The sequence below is a fragment of the Anabrus simplex genome, chromosome 2 (genome assembly GCF_040414725.1).
Source record: "Anabrus simplex isolate iqAnaSimp1 chromosome 2, ASM4041472v1, whole genome shotgun sequence".
Lineage (NCBI taxonomy): Eukaryota > Metazoa > Arthropoda > Insecta > Orthoptera > Tettigoniidae > Anabrus > Anabrus simplex.
In genome coordinates, this window is record NC_090266.1 from 672,625,717 (window position 1) to 672,644,895 (window position 19,179).

The 19,179-nt window shown below is 38.6% G+C and overlaps 1 protein-coding gene across 5 annotated transcripts in view; it reads left to right on the forward strand.

The window, feature by feature from the left end:
- The window catches only part of SH3PX1 (sorting nexin 33-like protein SH3PX1), a 328,612-nt gene that overhangs the window by 186,434 nt on the left and 122,999 nt on the right, over positions 1-19,179 (forward strand). For all 5 annotated transcript variants that reach the window (XM_067141233.2, XM_067141236.2, XM_067141234.2 and 2 more), the window contains exon 7: positions 10,397-10,511. In XM_067141233.2, coding sequence (XP_066997334.2) covers positions 10,397-10,511 — 115 coding nt within the window. The remainder of the gene's footprint in view (positions 1-10,396; positions 10,512-19,179) is intronic.

Below are 19,179 nucleotides of genomic sequence, written 5' to 3' on the forward strand. Positions count from 1 at the left end.
CAGGAACCCTGAAAAGTGGCAGGTTACGGGGCTATGCTGAAGATGCTGCTGCCCTGTAGTATGTGGGGTTGGTTCTCCAAAGGCTAAGGGAAGAAAACCCTGATTAAAAATTACCCGTCTTCTGGAAGAGGTTGGACGTAGGGCTGACACCCCGCTCTGTAAAAAAGGTCAAGTTGAGGAACTTCAACGAAAGAAACCCGGACTGATCAATGGAGACAAACTTGGCATGGAAAAGGACAATGATAATCGACCAGCAGTGCATGAAAGAAAGAAAAGAAATGATAAAGCGTAAGTCGGATGTGAGATCTTTGTATCGCCAGGAGCCCTGAAGGTGCTACTCAACCAAACAATGAAGCTGAAGCAGAGTATCATAGCTCTACAAGAAGTAAGGTGGACTGGAAGTGGAATTCTAGAAAAGCGAGAAGCTAGTATATTCTATAGCTGTAGCAAGGAGGAGCATGAGTTCGGCACAGGATTTTTGGTACACCACCAGCTAAAGCACGTTGTAATTTGGTTTACACCTATTAGTCCAAGAATGTCAGTACTCAGGATAAAGGGTAAATTCTTTAATTACTCTATAATTAATGCCCATGCACCAACAGAAGAATCTGAGGAAGAAGAGAAAGAATTGTTCTATGAACTTTTGGAATGAACATATGATGGTTGCCCAGGACATGACATTAAAATAGTTGCTGGTGATTTAAATGCTCAGGTGGGAAGGGAACAGATATATAAGCCAACAGTTGGTCCCCACAGCAAACATACTGTAAGTAATGATAATGGAACGAGACTTATATTATTTGCAACATCTAGAAATATGGTTGTGGGCTCCTCATTTTTCGTACACAAAGACATACATAAAGGAACATGGACATCGCTAGATGGAAACATAGTCAACCAGATTGATCCTGTGTTGATAGATGCAAGGCACAAATCAGATCTCTTGGATGTGAGGAGTCTCAGATACCCAAATATAGACTCAGACCCCTTCCTAGTACGTGCGCAAATTAGGGCCAGGATCTCCAGTGCATTCAAAGGAATCCGAACCAACACACCAAAATACAACATAACAGCTCTAGAATCATCTGAAGTTAGAAAACAATACCAGGAGAGGACAATACAGATCCTTCAAAATACTGAAGAATGCAACGACATTGAGCAACAGTGGGAAATTATTAAAAACGCAGTGGAGACGGCAGCAAATGAAACACTGGGAACTGAAACAAGATATAAAAGATCTCCTTGGTTTGACACTGAGTGTGAAATATCAACAGAAGAGAACATGTCATACAGAAGGCCATTACAGTCAAATTGTACAAGAAGAATGAAGGAAGCCTATAAAGATAAATGGAGGATTGAAAAGATGATCCATCAGAGGAAAAAAAGAGAGTTGATGAAGGAAAATATCGAAGAAATGGATCTTCTGAGAAATCAAAATGGGTGAGGAAATTTTACAGAGAGGTAAATGCTGCAACAAAACCCTTCTGTGGCAAAACTAGTCTGTTAAAGGATGAAACAGGAAAAATTGTTAGCGAGGGGAAAGAGATATGTGAAATATGGCGGCGACATTTTGATAGACTCCTGAATTTCAGAATGATAACAAGACATTCAATTGATGCGCAAGGAGAAAATGACCCTGACGAAAATATCGGTCCACCGACTTTAGAAGAGGTGATAACTATTTATATTTATTTATTTATCGTATGATGAATCTATGTACACACATGTATATATATATAGTTCAGGGTAAATGTGCGTAGTCACAAGTCCGTACAATACTATAAGTCTAGGTCTAGCATTTTGACCCAATCCACTGCTTCATCCGATGTGTGGTGAATGTCCATTAGCGTTCCTTTGAAAGCTCGAATTGGGCAGTCAGCAACAATGTGGTGGATTGACTGAGCAGAGGCACCACAATCACAATCTGCAGACCTAGTCCAACCCCATTTGCACGTTGCTTCACGTCCGTAGGTTTAACCACTACACTGCCGTACACGTGTCCCCCGGGTGGTGCTAAGAAAGCAACAGTGATAAGATGAGACCAAACTGTCGGAAACGACCTCTCAGTCAAAGAGTGAACAAGAAGGTGATAACTGCCATCAAGAAATTGAAGAATAACAAGGCAACAGGAACAGATTATATTCCAGCGGAACTGCTCAAGCAAGGTGGCAATGAATTGGAATGGACTTTCCTAAAAATAGCTACTTCAGTATGGGATGAGGAGAAAATGCCTCAGCAATGGGAAGAAGGAATTATATGTCGTATATATAAGAAAGGGGATCAGCTTGAGCGTGATAGTTATAGAGGAATTGGGATATAAAGTATTCTCCAACATTCTATTTGACCGTCTTCTCCCAATTGTTCAGAGAGAGACTGGGATTTATCAGTGTGGATTTATCCCAGGAAAGTCCACTATAGATCAGATTTTCACCTTAAGGCAAATTTTAGAGAAGACAATAGAATTTGAGATTCGCACGCATCACCTCTTCATTGATTACAAAGGAGCATATGACAGTATAGACAGAGAGCAATTGTACCATGCTATGATTGAACTGGGAATTCCTGGAAAATTGGTAAGGCTGGTAGAATGACAATGAGTGGGACACGAAGTCGTATAAGAACGGGAGGAATGATGTCCGAGACATTAAATATTCAAAATGGGGTACGGCAGGGAGACACGCTGGCACGTCTCCTTTTTAATGTTGCCTTGGAGAAGGTGATGAGAGATGCAAACCTCCTGAATAGGGGAACAATTTTCTATAGATCAGTGAAGATACTTGCTTATGCCAATGATATATAGTGGCAAGAACTCGAAACGCAGTGCAAGAGACATTCATCGCCCTTGAACAGGCCAGTAGGAAAATGGGACTGAACATCAACCAACAGAAAACTAAATATATGGCTGCCGGGAAAGCACGTAAGGAGAACATGCCACTCTCAATAACCGTGGGCAATTACACCTTTGAGAGAGTTTAGAAGTTTAAATATCTGGGATCGACAGTCACCTACTCAAATGATACCTCTCATGAAATTAAACGGAGATTAATAGCAGCCAATAGGGCCTATTTTGCTCAAACAAGGCTTCTCTCCTCAAGGCTCTAGACCCGTACCAATAAATTAACCATTTATAAAACACTTATAAGACTTATGCTTACATATGCCTCGGAAACTTTGCCATTAACAGCAAAGGTACTGGAATGCTGGATGCCTTCGAAAGAAAGATACTTCGAAGAATCATCGGCCCAATCTGTGAAAAAGGAACATGGAGGAGGTACAATCATGAATTGTACAACATTTATAAAGACCCACCTATTAGAAGAATAGTGAAATCAGCCAGACTGAGGTGGGCCAGGCATGTAGCATGGATGAGTGATACAGAAGTACCTAAAAAGATATTAAATGGAAATCCAGGGGGACAGAGAGGACAAGGTCGACCGAGAACCAGATGGATGGATGAATGGAGTTACTGAAGATCTTTGGGAAATGGGCTAAAGGAATTGGAAAGTTTTAGCGTTGGATCAAGATAAATGGCGGAAGATTGTTGAAGAGGCCAGGGTTCACAATGAACTGTAGAGCCATAGAAGAAGAGGAGTCCCGACCTTAACCTTTTGCGGTCCTTTGGCCAGTGAGTGAGTGAGTGAGTGAGTGGCATAAAACTGTTGTCAGGTAAATTAGAAAGATGGTGCATTGCATGTAGCTCTCCACAACAGAGGAAGAGGTTGCGAACTGAGTGTGTCAAGTGCGATAAAGGCCTGCGTACTAAATGTACAGCTCTTTGCAAGTGCCCTAAATAAACAAGACGTATTTAAAGCTAGACCTATATCAACAAAATACTCAACAGATTTTGTTTTAAATTGTGTTAGACCACTATATTATTGAGTGTAAAGTTCCTGTTAGTGTTAGAGATAAGTGTTAGGTTATCTATTAGTGCAAATATACAATCATACCTGTAAGTGCTTGAACAGTGGTCAAAAACTATGTACAACATAAAACAACATAATATATCTGGTGATAAGCCTTTAGCTCAAGTTTTGCTGAGTAAAATTGTCTTGTACCGAGCTCGATAGCTGCAGTCGCTTAAGTGCGGACAGTATCCAGTATTCGGGAGATAGTAGGTTCGAACCCCACTGTCGGCAGCCCTGAAAATGGTTTTCCGTGGTTTCCCATTTTCACACCAGGCAAATGCTGGGGCTGTACCTTAATTAAGGCCACGGCCGCTTCCTTCCCACTCCTAGCCCTTCCCTGTCCCATCGTCGCCATAAGACCTATCTGTGTCGGTGCGACGTAAAGCAACTAGCACACACACAAATTGTCTTGTTATTTTCCTTCTTTTTTCTAGTGACATATATTTGGATTGTTATTCTTCTCATTCTTCTCATTCAGAATAATTATTCTGTTCAGAAATAAACTGTCTATCAGTACATACATTCTGTTGTATTGCAAACGCTCTTTTCAAATAGACACCGAAGCCGAAAATGAGAACATCAACAACTATAATATCAATTATTAAAAGGCTTTAATTTTCTTATATAACTCAGGATAAATTGTTCATTCTATGTAGTCTGCAAATAGGAAACTTATTGCTGGTATTTGGCATATATCAGCACATATAAGCCAATTTTATCAGTGAGTAAAATTATCTTGTTATTTTCCTTCTTTTTATTATTTACTTATTTTAATTCTTTAGCCAACATAGGCTACTTAGTCAGGTTTATGGAGGTTTTTCTTCATTTTGTCAGCCCAATACTGTTTCATCCTCTCTGAACGTAATTTTCTTTCTGCTTCTGGAATCATTCTTCCTATGTTGCTCTAAATGAAAGTATGTTACCATGTCATTTATATCAGTGCCTCCCATATAATGATTATAATCCAAGATTACATTAAGTTTTTCTTTGGTTGATTCCTTTTTCTAGTAGTTGCAGTCACTTCTGTTTCTATTGCAGCTCCACATGTACTTACAAGCACCACCTGACTTTTCTGAGACTTTTTCTCTTTAGTCCCTGCTAACAAAATTGACCCCTGTTAAATATTTATTACAAACTAATTTGAATGGTTTATTTCAAAGCATCTGGCAGTTCCTTCCTGTTTCTTCGTATAGTGCAGGTAATAAATGTTCCAACAGAATATACATGTTTTGCAAGGGGGATTGATGCAAAATAATTATCTGCGTAAATGTGAAAATAAAATAATTTCCTTTGTTTCATCACTACATTGTAGGCCAGTCCATTATTTTTCAATTACGTTTTTGTCTTGAATGAATTTTGCTAATTAGTATATTAAAAAATCCAACACAATACTACTAACTGCATTACAGAAAATCCAAAATAATATCCCCCACTTGCGATGGTGCTTATTCAGCATATACTGGAGTAGTTGTGAATAGCATTTAGTTTCAACTAAACTTTCATCTATAGATGGTTGCTGGTGAGGATTATAACAAAGTCTAAATAGCCTATTAGCATGGTCTACAAGAGGCTGGTATAGAGCACCGGGATCATGGTTTGGAGAGCCGTTATGAAGAAAACTTACTATTGTCAACTAAATAAAAACATTTAAAAAAGCTGAAACCTATTCCTTGAAAACATTTAATCAAACCAAGGGGTAATGAAGTGGTCTGCAGTATTCCAGTAGCAAAGAGTGGTAGGCTTTCTTATCAGTCCCATATTCAGAATGACAGGAATGAATGCCTTTATTTCATTAATTGTGGTGCGTCTCCAACTTCAAGATCAGGAATTAGGTGACAGCTCATTACATGTAAGGACTTGGTCAGTGTAAAGTTTGGTCTCTTTGGCTGTAAGTTTTAGCACAGAGAAAGTGAAAAATACATTGAAGTATGATATGGATGGAAAATCAGATGGAGGGGCATGTTAAGGTCCAGGAAGTTCCATGAGGGAGGCGGGAAGTTGAGGAATGTTGTCAGGTTCATTGGGAGAAAATTCCATAAATAGTTCTCCAGAGACATCATCATAGTCATCACTAGTTTCATCTACCACCACATTAATGGTAGCTTTAGTGCCTTTAGAAACAAATAAATGTCTCTTCTTTAGCTGTAGTGATCAAGGGGGCATGTCGGGTATAATTATGTTACTACTCTCGGAACTAAATTCTCTATCGCTATCCAATATCAAATCATTCACGTTAAATTTGCACTGCTCCAAATAACATTTTTTAAACTCATGGCACAGTAGACCCAAAAGGCCATGGCCTACGAAGTGACTGCTGCTCAGCCCGAAGGCCTGCAGATTATGAGGTGTCATGTGGTCGGCACTACAAATCCTCTAGAGCATTATTCTTGGCTTTCTAAACTGGAGCCGCCATCTCTCTTGTAATCACATAGGCTAAGTTGACCTCGAACCATCCCTCAAATTAACATAAAAATCTCTGACCTGGCAGGAATGGAACCCTGGGCCTCCGGGTAAGAAGCAGACACGCTACCCCTACACCACGGGCTGGCTAGTGCTCCAAATACTCCATTAATTTATTATCATCAACACCCACTTAAAAATAATAATGTGAGACCCACTTGCCATTTTGCTTTCACATATCCTTCCACTCCTATGAGCAATCTCTTACTGACCAGTATTTCTTAACATAGGAAACAACTTTGGTGAAAGCTAGAACACCCTCATAAAACTGCCAAAGCAAGGTCAGGCACATGAAAACTTGTAGCCTCTTCACTATAGGTTGTCACAAATGTATGCACATCACTATAGGTGGCCACAAAATTATGTATATCATAGAATTTTAAGCCAGCTGATGTAATTGGTGCTAGCAACTTCAGACTGGATTTTTAAAGGCCAACCTGATTGGCTTTGGCAATTTAAAGGGCTGATGCTTACCCTACCCCTGACTCTATGAGGGTTAATATATAAAAAGTCTTGAACTCCCTTCACAGACAAAGGTTCCAAAGACTCATTAATGCACACAGCATCATCTTTGTTTAGCTCTTCGAGAACTGATTTTATAAGCTCAAAACTATTCATATAATAGCGCATCGCATCCAGCCAAGTACCTCACCTGGTGCATACTGGTTGTGGAGGTAGCAGCACACTGTTTGAATAAACTCACCCGGCTAGGTGCTTTAGTGAAGACTTTCATCACGGATGCCGTTACTCTGTTCACATTTGGAAAAATACTCCTTACAGTTTTAGCAACATGGTGCATACCGTGCACTAAACAAGTTAATTGAATCTTTGTGCTATACAGGAATTTCAACTCTTGGCATGCTTTAATCACGTAAGGTGTGACGTCTCTAATAGATGCACTTTATCATATCCGATGTCATTAGGCCACACAAGCACAACGGCATCATTAAAAGCTTTAGCTAGTGTATGACTGTTAATTTTCTCAAAATGAACCATTATCAATAAAAATGACTGTTGTGGATCGAATGTTAACACACCGACTATGACATTGCTTACGTAATGGTCAGTAGTGTCATTCATTTTGTCTGTTGTAATCCATACTCTGTTGTCACTAGTTTCACCACAAATTCTCTGGACTGTCTCAGAGTAAAATTTTGGTAAATAGTACTTGCACTGTGTTGTCTCGTCATGGAGAGGAAGTTTGTCATACTTCTCATGTTTCACGTAGCATTGGATGCTGCAGTTTATTAAGTGGTATATCAGCCACAAGAAATGCTTGACAAATATCTTGGGAGTACTGGCAGTTTGCTGGACCACATCTCACATCTTGTCTTTCGGAAGCAAACGTTGCTTCGACTTCTTTAGCTATTCACAATTAAGTATTTATTATTTTCCACCTAGTCGATACAATGATTGCTTAAGGCAATTTAATGGTTAAAAGTGGTACATGTTTCATATTTTATCAACATCTTCAGCCACATAACACTGTTTAGATGAAAAATATATAAAATTGACAAAGTAATGCTTAAGAGGAAATGTCCTTAAAATTAACATAAGATTGACAACATGGAAATTTCATTTGTTTTGCTGTTGCTGTATATTGCATAACTGCCGAGCTGAGTGGCTCAGACAGTTGAGGGCGTTGGCTTCCTGACCCCAACTCAGCAGGTTCGATCCTGGCTCAGTCTGGTGATATTTGAAGGGGCTCAAATATGCAGATTTACTGGCACTTAAACGAACTCCTGCGGGACTTAATTCCGGCACCTTAGCGTCTCCGAAAACCGTTAAAGTAGTTAGTGGGACATACAGCCAATAACAATATTATTGTTGCATAACTTTTGAACGCACGTCTGTAACTATAGGTTTCTCACAGATGTTTCATCACTTTTTAAAAGTCTGCAAACTCCTGCACAAAATGGTTCAAAGTAACACACTTCACACTTTTGGGATGCATTGTATTCATTGAAATGAGAACTTCACACTGTCAGTCTATGTCTTGCAAGTTTGGCAAACCACTATAACTTCAGGTAAAATTTCCTGGTACTTAAGAACTAGTAGGGAGGCAAATGTGGGTTAAAAAGACTCTTGACTGTTCTAGCCCCCTGTTGTCCTTAATGGCAAAGGAATTCCTGTCTTAAAATAGAATACAGAGACGGATGCACTGAGGAAATAGAGGAGCCAATTGCTAGAAATGCCAAGGATCGAAAATGTGGGCAGGAGCCATTTGAGAAATATAACATGCTGCCGTATATAGGAAATATGTACTTATGAATAAATATGCCAGAATATGTATTTAATTATGAATATGCTAAAGTATGTACATAATTAAACACATTTAGTTAAATAAAAAGTAATTAATCACATAATTATCCAAGCCCCAATTTTCACTATCCTTTCAAATTCTATCCTGCCTGTTAACTCAGCCTATATTTCATTCCTTTCAGATACCCTATTGATATTGATGGCAACCCATCAATTGTCAGTTTTTTGCTTGAACATTCTCAAGGAGTCCTGGTCTGACATGAAAATAGGACTCCCTTAGATCTGAGGCTTGGCGTAGCTGGTGAATATCTACGAATCAAGATGCTGACCTTGCTTATATGTAAATCATAGTGAGCATTTAAATCTTTATGGTTTACTGATAACTATTTAATTGGATATTATTACAGTCTAAGCATAAGGAGGGCCAGATTCAGAATGTATCTTGAGATGCTCACTTCTATGTCGGCTATTAGAACCTTTCACTAGAGCACGCTGCTTTGCCCATTTTCTGTTCACTAGGACTTTACCCATGGTATCTACACCATAAAGCACTGGTACAGTACCTGTGTGTGGTATCTGTGGTAGTTAATGCAACTGTAACTGTTTGGTCTAGGATTGATATAGGTGATTTTGGACCTGAATTATGGTGCTATCACATAATTTTCCTGGAGCGAGTGTGGAAAAATTGGAGAAACTACACATTCTGAATACTGTTACTGTTGTCCAGAGGATTTGAACCTTGAATAGTGCAACTATCCAGTCCTTCGTGAAGCATACTATAAGATGCTTATTAACTAAGTCCATTTTATATGGCTTGAAACTTGATCTTAATAAGTGATTAAAACATTAGCTTCTTTTTCACAATTTAAGTTGTATACCTAAAACATGTTTCAACCCATGGCCATCACGGTACATTATTAATCTACTGTATATCCATCTCTTTTGTCCTTACCCCTGTAAGTCCTCTTAGATAACGTGTCTAGTGTAATATATTGCTTGTATTATACCTATATTTGACTGTCCAAAATATAAATTATTGTATTTTATTTTTGTGGAACATTATTAAAATATGATTGGGAAGATTCAATCTTCTTTTGCTGTTTAATGAGGTACAGTTTGATATGATATATTATGTAACATTAAAACAGGAGACTAAATGATCAAAAATATTTGAATATGTGTAGCAAACTAGTTCTGGTTGCTAAAAGTCATAGCATGTGAAAGGTAAAATACACAAACTTAGACCAAGGGAGTGACTGCATGGTTTGCTCACATAGCTGTCAGCTTGCATCTGGGAGACACTGGGTTTGAACACCATTGTCGGCAGCCCTGAAGATGGTTTTCAGTTTTTTTTCCGATTATCATACCAGGCAAATGCTGAGGCTGTACCTTAATGTACTCCTAGCCCTTTCCTTTTGTTGCTACAAGAACTGTGATATCAAACGGAATGTATCATCATCATCATCATCATCAACAACAACATGTTCGTAGGTAGATTGTGTTACAAAAAATTTGTGATATTTTCAGGAAAATGCATGAAACTAGGCACATTGCTGAACAAAGCCATGTAAATGTAGGGTTGATATTGATCCCATTTGCTATTCTGATGTTAAGAAAGACATGTCTTTTGTTGTTATTATTGTTATTATTATTATTATTATTATTATTATTATTATTATTATTATTATTATTATTATTATTATTCAGTGTGTCCTTTCAGAATCATCATACATGTCTCCTGTGAACTTTAGTGGAACCTTTTGTTTCAGTTTAACAATATCCAAGTGTCTCGAAGATATAAACATTTTGATTGGTTACATGAAAGACTAGAAGAGAAGTTTAGTTTGATACCAATCCCACCATTGCCTGACAAACAAATTTCAGGTAAGAACTACTTTTCATCTTTATCAGGTCAGATGATGGCTGATGTTGTTAAGTTCATTCTTAATTGTTGCTGCAGGCAATCATGTTGTCCTGTCTCCTGATTGTAAGGGTTAATGGAGTTACATAATTTTATGTGAAAACATTGTGTTTTATAATAAGAACTTTATTTTGCTTAAAGTTCTATAGTGCATCTCCGCCCGGGGTGTGATGTGGCCTTCATTATTAACATTAAAGTAAACGTCTGTTGTTGAATTAATTGTTGATAAGGGCTTTTTCCATGTCAGTACCCTTATTGTTAAAAAGTGTCTCTCCAGTTAGGTGCTGCCATCATCGCTTGATGTTTGAATTATTTCATCATTGTGGATTTTTAAATTATTATTATTATTATTATTATTATTATTATTATTATTATTATTATTATTATTATCATGTCCATAGATAGATTGTATTACATGAAATTCACTATATTTTGAGGTCAGAGCATCAAAGAGAGAACCTCCAGAATCTTCAGAACATCCTATAAAGTTTCAGAGAAGAATCAGGGATACAGTGAGTTTGAATCTGAAATTCACGCGGATAGGGGCGCGCAGCTGTGAGATTGCATCCAGGACATAGTGGGCTCGAACCCAACTGTCGGCAGCCCTGAAGATGGTTTTCTGTGGTTTCTCATTTTCACACCAGGCTGTTCCTTAATTAAGGCCAGGGCTGCTTCCTTCCCACTCCTAGGCCTTTCCCATTCCATTGGCACCATAAGGCATATCTGTGTCAGTGTGACATAAAACAAAATTGTAAATAAAAGAACCGGAAATTGATCCTCCAAAAAGTGATGTAGTGAATGGCATGGGCTAAATTCCGCATTTGACAAATACTTGTATCAGGATGGGTAAGCATATTGTATAGTTATCGATAGTTATGGACCGTATTATAAAATATATCGATCTTATTTGACAGTACTACTCCTTCGACCGTAAGTACTTGCCGCTTAAAACTTCCTTTTTGTGACTGATCAGCTTCACTTCCTGTTGATTTTACTTTGTTGCTTTGTTTGCTGTGGTTGCATCTGTTGTGCATTCTGTAAGTGAATTGATTTGTTTCGTATGATCTTTATCAAATGTAATGAATTTAAAAAATCAATAATTTCTTCTCTTCTGCTCTGGCAGATAAGAATTTGAATCTTTCTGAGGGTAAATCAGATGAATGTAGTATGCTGAAAACAAGATTGGGGGAGAATGCCGCAATTGAATCTGTAAAAGTCGAACACATGGTTATGGCTACTGAACATATGGCTGCAAACAAAGATCTTCCCAAATGTTGTACTGGACAATGAAGGGCTGGTTTGTACAGGAAAAAATGACTGGTTAACCATGAAACTTAAAAGCTTGGGTGTAAAATGTGTCAAAGTAATCAATCTGTTTGGTCCTGGACAGAAACAAGGAAGGTATGAATATTTGTAAGACCTAGCAAGTGTCCGTGCGGTTTGGTTCACGCAGCTGTGAGCTTGCATTTGGGAGATAGTTGGTTCGAACCCCACTGTCGGCAGTCCTGAAGATGGTTTTCCGTGGTTTCCCATTTTCACACCAGGCAAATGCTGGGGCTGTACCTTAATTAGGGCCACGGCCACTTTCTTCCCACTCCTAGCCCTTTCCTATCCATTTGTTGCCATAAAACCTGTCTGTGTCGATGCAACGTAAAGCAAATTGCTAATATTTCTAAGCCATGGACAAATGTTCAGAATGCTTATTTCGGTGGGGGGGAAAAAAAAAAAAACAATTTAAATGACTTCACTGTGAAAGGTATCCGTGATCATAAAATTAGGTGTAGTTCCATTCATAAGATTGCTGCAAATATATTAACTGTTGCAAAATAAAATAGTTGAGGTCTCTTTTACTCGAGGCTTTTGAACATGACAGAGAGAGAACCTTCAGTGGGGAGGTAATAAATTTAAAAAAAAATTAGGTCCACCTTATCAACACAACATATATTTACAAGAATTACGTATACATAATAAAATGAATAAAGCAGGACATGTTTTTCCCCTATTTTGGGCATCTTCAGCTGCTTAGAAAATGTTAATATCACTAAAATGCACTGCTTAGGTTGTGTTCTTCAAAATTCTTGAGAACGGTATTATCTTCAAAATGTCTATAAAACACTATAAAAATGAAGATAACATCACCTGAAAGGTTTGTAACAAGTATGACAACATGAACAAGTGTGAATAACAAAAATGATTAACACACAACTTTTAAAGACAGGCGAGTTAGCCGTGCGGTTAGGGTCGCCCAGCTGTGAGCTTGCATCCGGGATATAGTGGGTTCAAACCCCACTGTCAGCAGTTCTGAAGGTGGTTTTCCGTGGTTTCCCATTTTCACACCAGGCAAATTAAGGCGACGGCCGCTTCCTTCCCGCTCTTAGGCGTTTCCTACCCCATCATCGCCATAAGACTTCTCTGTGTTGGTGCGACATAAAGCATGTTGTAACAGAGAACTATTGTAGAGAACGAACTCTAAGAGCATAATCTTGTAAGAGATCTGAAACGAGAAGGGAGAGAAAATGAGAGAAAAAAGTTAGTATTGAAGAACTTGGAGCTTAAAGGAGAAAAAAGTTTAAGAAGACTTACTCCCTGTGTTAAGTTCCTCTGCAGCCAACTCATTTAGATGGTGTGCCCTGCTTTACTGGCAGCTGTAGCGTGATGTTAATAGTATCTGTGTGTCATATTATGAGAAGTGGAACATGATGAGGGATCATGAAGATCGGGGAGGGATTTATGTTGGAGGACGAACTGTTGGAAGGTGATGGTTTGTTTATTTTGAATATATGTCTTGTCTCCTCGGAGTTGTCTAAGTATGTGTGGAACTTGAATATAAATCGAGTTTTTGTTGTCACCCACATCATTTAGATTATTGTTAATATTAAAGGCTTGGTCGAGGAAAATGTAAATATTTTCAAGGGTGTTCATAGGACTACCTTTTGCTAACTCTTTTAAGGACGACCTAATCCTGTTCGATGGACGTAGAAGTGTGACCCATCTCTTCCATGTGAAGACTCATTGCTAAAAACTTCCTATGATTTTTAGCGTTTATGTGTTCCAAATATCTGATGGAAAAACTTCTACCTGTTTATCCAATGTAAGAGGCCTTATACTGGGCACAGGTGAGTCTGTAAATCCTGGAACTGGAATAGCAATATTTGTTGGAGTTGATTCTATTATGGTATAAAAATAAGCCCTGATTAGAGTCGTGAGTTGAAAAAGACACTTGGAAATGTTGTTTTTTAAATAAATCTGAAATTTGGCAGATGCGGGTTTGATTATAGGTGAATCTGGCATATTTAGACTTCTTTTGTTTGTCAGGAATTAATTTAGATAATTGCCTATTTTCACTTCGCCTGTGCTTTTGTTGATGATTTTGATATTTAAGCATTTGAAATTGGCCATTTGTCATATACATTGCAGTTCCTTGTTAAATTCCCTCGAGATAAAGGAAATTTGAAGGCATGGTAGATGAGACTATGCTAGGCTGCCAGTTTAATAATAATAATGTTATTTGCTTTACGTCCCACGAACTATTTTTTAAGGTCTTCGGAGACGCCAAGGTGCCAGAATTTAGTCCCTCAAGAGTTCTTTTACGTGCCAGTAAATCTACCGACACGGGGCTGTCGTATTTGAGCACCTTCAAATACCATCGGACTGAGCCAGGATCGAACCTGCCAAGTTGGGGTCAGAAGACCAGCGCCTTAACCGTCTGAGCCACTCAGCCCGGCACTGCCAGTTTATGTGCTTTAGGATGTAAAGAGTTATTCTTTATTGTAATTGGAAATTAGTCTATTGTCATATTTAATCATTAATGTAAGGACATTGCTTCTTGACATGGGCGACATACAAATTTATTTATTGATGTTGCTGAGTTCATGCAATATCTGCCCAATGTATTTTTCAATGTCTGATTAATGTTTTGAATGGATTGGGGTTTTGTCAAGAATTTTTTTGAAGGAGAACCTTACTACAGTAGCATGTGATGGAGCAGATGTGATGTTAAGAAAAAAGGAAAGGCGTAATGACCTTGATTAAGGAGCAGTATCCTTGTTTGTTTACTTGGCGAGTTGGCCGTGTGGTTAGGAGCATGCAGCTGTGAGCTCGCATCCGGGAAATAGTGGGTTCGAATCCCACTGCTGGCAGCCCTGAAGATGGTCTTCCGTAGTTTCCCATTTTCACACCGGGCAAATGCTGGGGCTGTACCTTAATTAAGGCCACGGCCGCTTACTTCCAACTCCTAGGCCTTTCCTATCCCATTGTTGCTATAAGACCTATCTGTTTCGGTGCGACATAAAGCCACTAGCAAAAAAAAAAAAAAAAAAAAAAGGATTCAAAATTAGCAAAGCACAGCCGTCAGCAAGAAGGAAGGTAGGCAGATTTGGAGAAAGCACTTTTCACATGCTTCCAGCAAAAGCGGGCTGCAGCTCTACCAATTAGTGGCAACATACTGAAGGCAAAGGCGATAGATTTAGCTAAAATGATGAGTATCCCTGCTGATTTCAAGGCTTCATCTGGATGGTTGCAAAGATTTAAAGATCGTCATGGAATCACAGGGAGAACATTTTGTGGTGACTCAAAAGCTGTGGACAACGTCACGATGTAACGCTGGAAAGAAGAGGTTCTGCCGGGTATCGTAAGCGATTATCAGCCTCCAAATATCTACAATTGTGATGAGACCGGCCTATTCTACAATCTCCTTCCTAATAAAACATTAGCTGAAAACGGTGGCTCATGCCATGGAGGGAAGAAAAGTAAGTACTTCTCGCCACCAATGCAGATGGATCTGACAAACTTCCTCCACTTGTGATAGGAAAATCGAAGAATCCGAGTTTTTTTAAAGGTGCAAAAACAAAACCTACTTACCAGTGTTCTACAACCGCTTGATTTGGGCATCATTGCAAAATTTCAAAGTGAATTATAGAAAAATTCTGGTTCAACATTTAATAACACTGAGTGATGCAGGAAATTAATCTCTCTCCATTAATTTGCTACAAGCCATGGACTTTATTTCGGCTGCCTGGAAGCAAGTGTCATCCTCCACAATCAGCAACTTTTCTGCAAAGCTCGTGTCTTACTAGAAGAGGTTGCCCCTAATGATGATTATGGGGATGAAGTTTTGTCTGGCAATGAGCTAATGCTACTGAAGGGTGTAGAATTCGATACTTTAGTGCATTTCGATGATAATCTGGCTGTATGTGAAGAACTACCGGGTGAAGTGATTATTGCTGATGTATGCCAACAACGCGGTGGTGATGGACCGGCTACAAGCGATAGTGACAGTGATCAAAATTGAAATAACGACTTGAATCTTGAAACACCTGAACTGAGTGAAGTGTTAAGTGCATTCGATGTGTGTAGGCGTTACATCAGTGTGAAAAGTTGTAGTGAAAATGCTTTGAATTCATTACTAAGTTTGCAAAAGGAGGCTTATACTCTTAATGCAAGGAAAGTGAAACAAGCCAAACTATCTGATTTCTTTAAGGTTGGATCAAGTTCAAAATAATATTTTCTGTCTTAATGTACTGTTAGGCATAGAATGTCAAGGATAATAAAAACCAACTATTCAATACTTTCCACGATTAATGTGGTTTGAATCTACATGAATTTATGTAGACTTATCAGGTCAGGTACATGTTTCACCCATTATTTGGGCATCTTCAGCCTGTAGACAACCAATATGTATAGTATAAGTTATATACATACATACATACATACATACATACATACATTATCATTATAGACTGTTATGCCTTTCAGCGTTCAGTCTGCAAGCCTCTGAGAATTTACTAAACGTCGCCACAATCCTCGATTTGCAACTAGTGTTGTGGCCTCATTTAGTTCTATACCTCTTATCTTTAAATCGTTAGAAACCGACTCTAACATCGTCGTCTTGGTCTCCCTCTACTTCTCATACCCTCCATAGCAGAGTCCATTATTCTCCTAGGTAACTTATCCTCCTCCATTCGCCTCACATGACCCCACCACCGATGCCGGTTTGTGCGTACAGCTTCATCAAGTTCATTCCTAAATTAGCCTTTATCTCCTCATTCTATTCATGTCTGTTACTTCTAACTTATGAATAAGATATCCTGAGTCCACCCAGCTTTTGGTCCCGTAAAGCAAAGTTGGTCTGAAAACAGACCGATGTAAAGATAGTTTCATCTGGGAGCTGACTTCCTTCTTACAGAATAATGCTGATCGCAACTGCGAGCTCACTGCATTAGCTTTACGACACCTTGATTCAATCTCACTTACTATATTACCATCTTGGGAGAACACACAACTTAAATACTTGAAATTATCGACCTGCTCTAGCTTTGTATCAACAATCTGACATTCAGTTCTGTTGAATTTCTTACCAACTGACATCAATTTAGTCTTCGGGAGGCTAATTTTCATACCATACTCATTGCACCTATTTTCAAGTTCCGAGATATTACACTGCAGGCTTTCGGCACGGTCTGCCATTAAGACCAAGTCGTCAGCATAGGCCAAACTGCTTACTACATTTCCACCTAACTGAATCCCTCCCTGCCAATTTATACCTTTCAGCAGATGATCCATGTAAACTACGAACAGCAAAGGTGAAAGATTACAGCCTTGTCTAACCCCCGTAAGTACCCTGAACCAAGAACTCATTCTACCATCAATTCTCACTGAAGCCCAATTGTCAACATAAATGCCTTTGATTGATTTTAATGATTTACCTTTAATTCCATAGTCCCCCAGTATAGTGAACATCTTTTCCCTTGGTACCCTGTCATGTGCTTTCTCTAGATCTACAAAACATAAACACAACTGCCTATTCCTCTCGTAGCATTTTTCAATTACCTGGCGCATACTGAAAATCTGATCCTGACAGCCTCTCTTATGGTCTGAAACCACACTGGTTTTCATCCAACTTCCTCTCAACGACTGATCGCACCCTACCTTCCAAGATGCCAGTGAATACTTTGCCTGGTATACTAATCAATGAGATACCTCGATAGTTGTTGAAATCCTTCCTGTTCCCTTGCTTATAGATAGGTGCAATTACTGCTTTTGTCCAATCTGAAGGTACCTTACCAACACTCCACGCTAATTTTACTTCTCTAGGAAGCCATTTCATCCCTGCCTTCCCACTATACTTTACCATTTCAGGTCTAATTTCATCTATTCCTGCTGCCTTATGACAATGGAGTTTATTTACCATCCTTTCCACTTCCTCAAGCATAATTTTACCAACATCATTTTCCTCCTCCCCATGAGCTTGGCTGTTTGCAACACCACCAGGATGATTTCCTTTTACATTGAGAAGATGTTCAAAATATTCCCTCCACCTCTCCAGTGATTCCCTGGGATCTATTATGAGTCTTGCCAGAGACTTATATGCCCTCTCCTTTACATTCTTACTACAACACCTAAATACCCTCTTAACCATGTGCAGAGATCTGTACCCTTTATTTACAATCATATTTATTTGATTACCCCAATGAAGATCTTTCCTTATATTAACACCCAGGTACTTATAATGATCCCCAAAAGGAACTTTCACCCCGTCACTGCAGTAATTTAACTGAGAGGACTTTTCCTACTTGTGAAACTCACAACCTGACTTTTAATCCTGTTTATCGTCATACCATTGACGTCTGTACATCTCACAACATTATCGAGGTCATTTTGCAGTTGCTCACAATCTTGTAACCTATTTATTACTCTGTACAGAATAACATCATCTGCAAAAAGCCTTATCTCATATCATTGATATATGTATATATTAAAAAAACGTAAAGGTCCAGTAATACTGCCTTGAGGAATTCCCCTCTTAATTATTACAGGGTCAGATAAGGCTTTGCCTAATCTTAATTCTCTGAGATCTATTTTTCTAGAAATATAGCCACCCATTCAATCACTCTTTTGTCTAGTCCAATTGCACTCATTTTTTTGCCAGTAGTCTCCCATTATCTACCCTATCAAATGCCTTAGATAGATAAATTGTGATACAGTCCATTTGACCTCCTTTAATTCAGGGTGTCTGCTATATCTTGCTAGAGTCCTATAAGTTGAGCTTCAGTGGAATAACGTTTCCTAAACCTGAACTGCCTTCTATCGAACCAGTTATTAATTTTGTAAACATGTCTAATATAATCAGAAAGAATGCTTTCCCAAAGCTTACGTGCAATGGATGTCAAACTGACAGGCCTGTAATTTTCATCTTTGTGTCTATCACCCTTTCCTTTATACACAGGGGCTACTATAGCAATTCTCCATTCATTTGGTATAGCTCCTTCATGCAAACAATAATCAAATAAGTACTTCAGATATGGTACTATATCCCAACACATTGTCTTCAATATATCCCCCAAAACCTTATCAATTCCAGCTGCTTTTCTACCTTTCTACTTTTGTATCTTACTGTAAATGTCATTGTTGTCATAGGTAAATTTTAATACTTCTTTAGTATTAGTCACCTCCTCTATCTGGACATTATCCTTGTAACCAACAATCTTTACATACTGCTGACTGAACACTTCTGCCTTTTGAAGATCCTCGCATACACACTCCCCTTGTTCATTAATGATTCCTGGAATGTCCTTCTTGGAACCTGTTTCTGCATTAAAGTACCTATACATACCCTTCAATTTTTCACTAAAA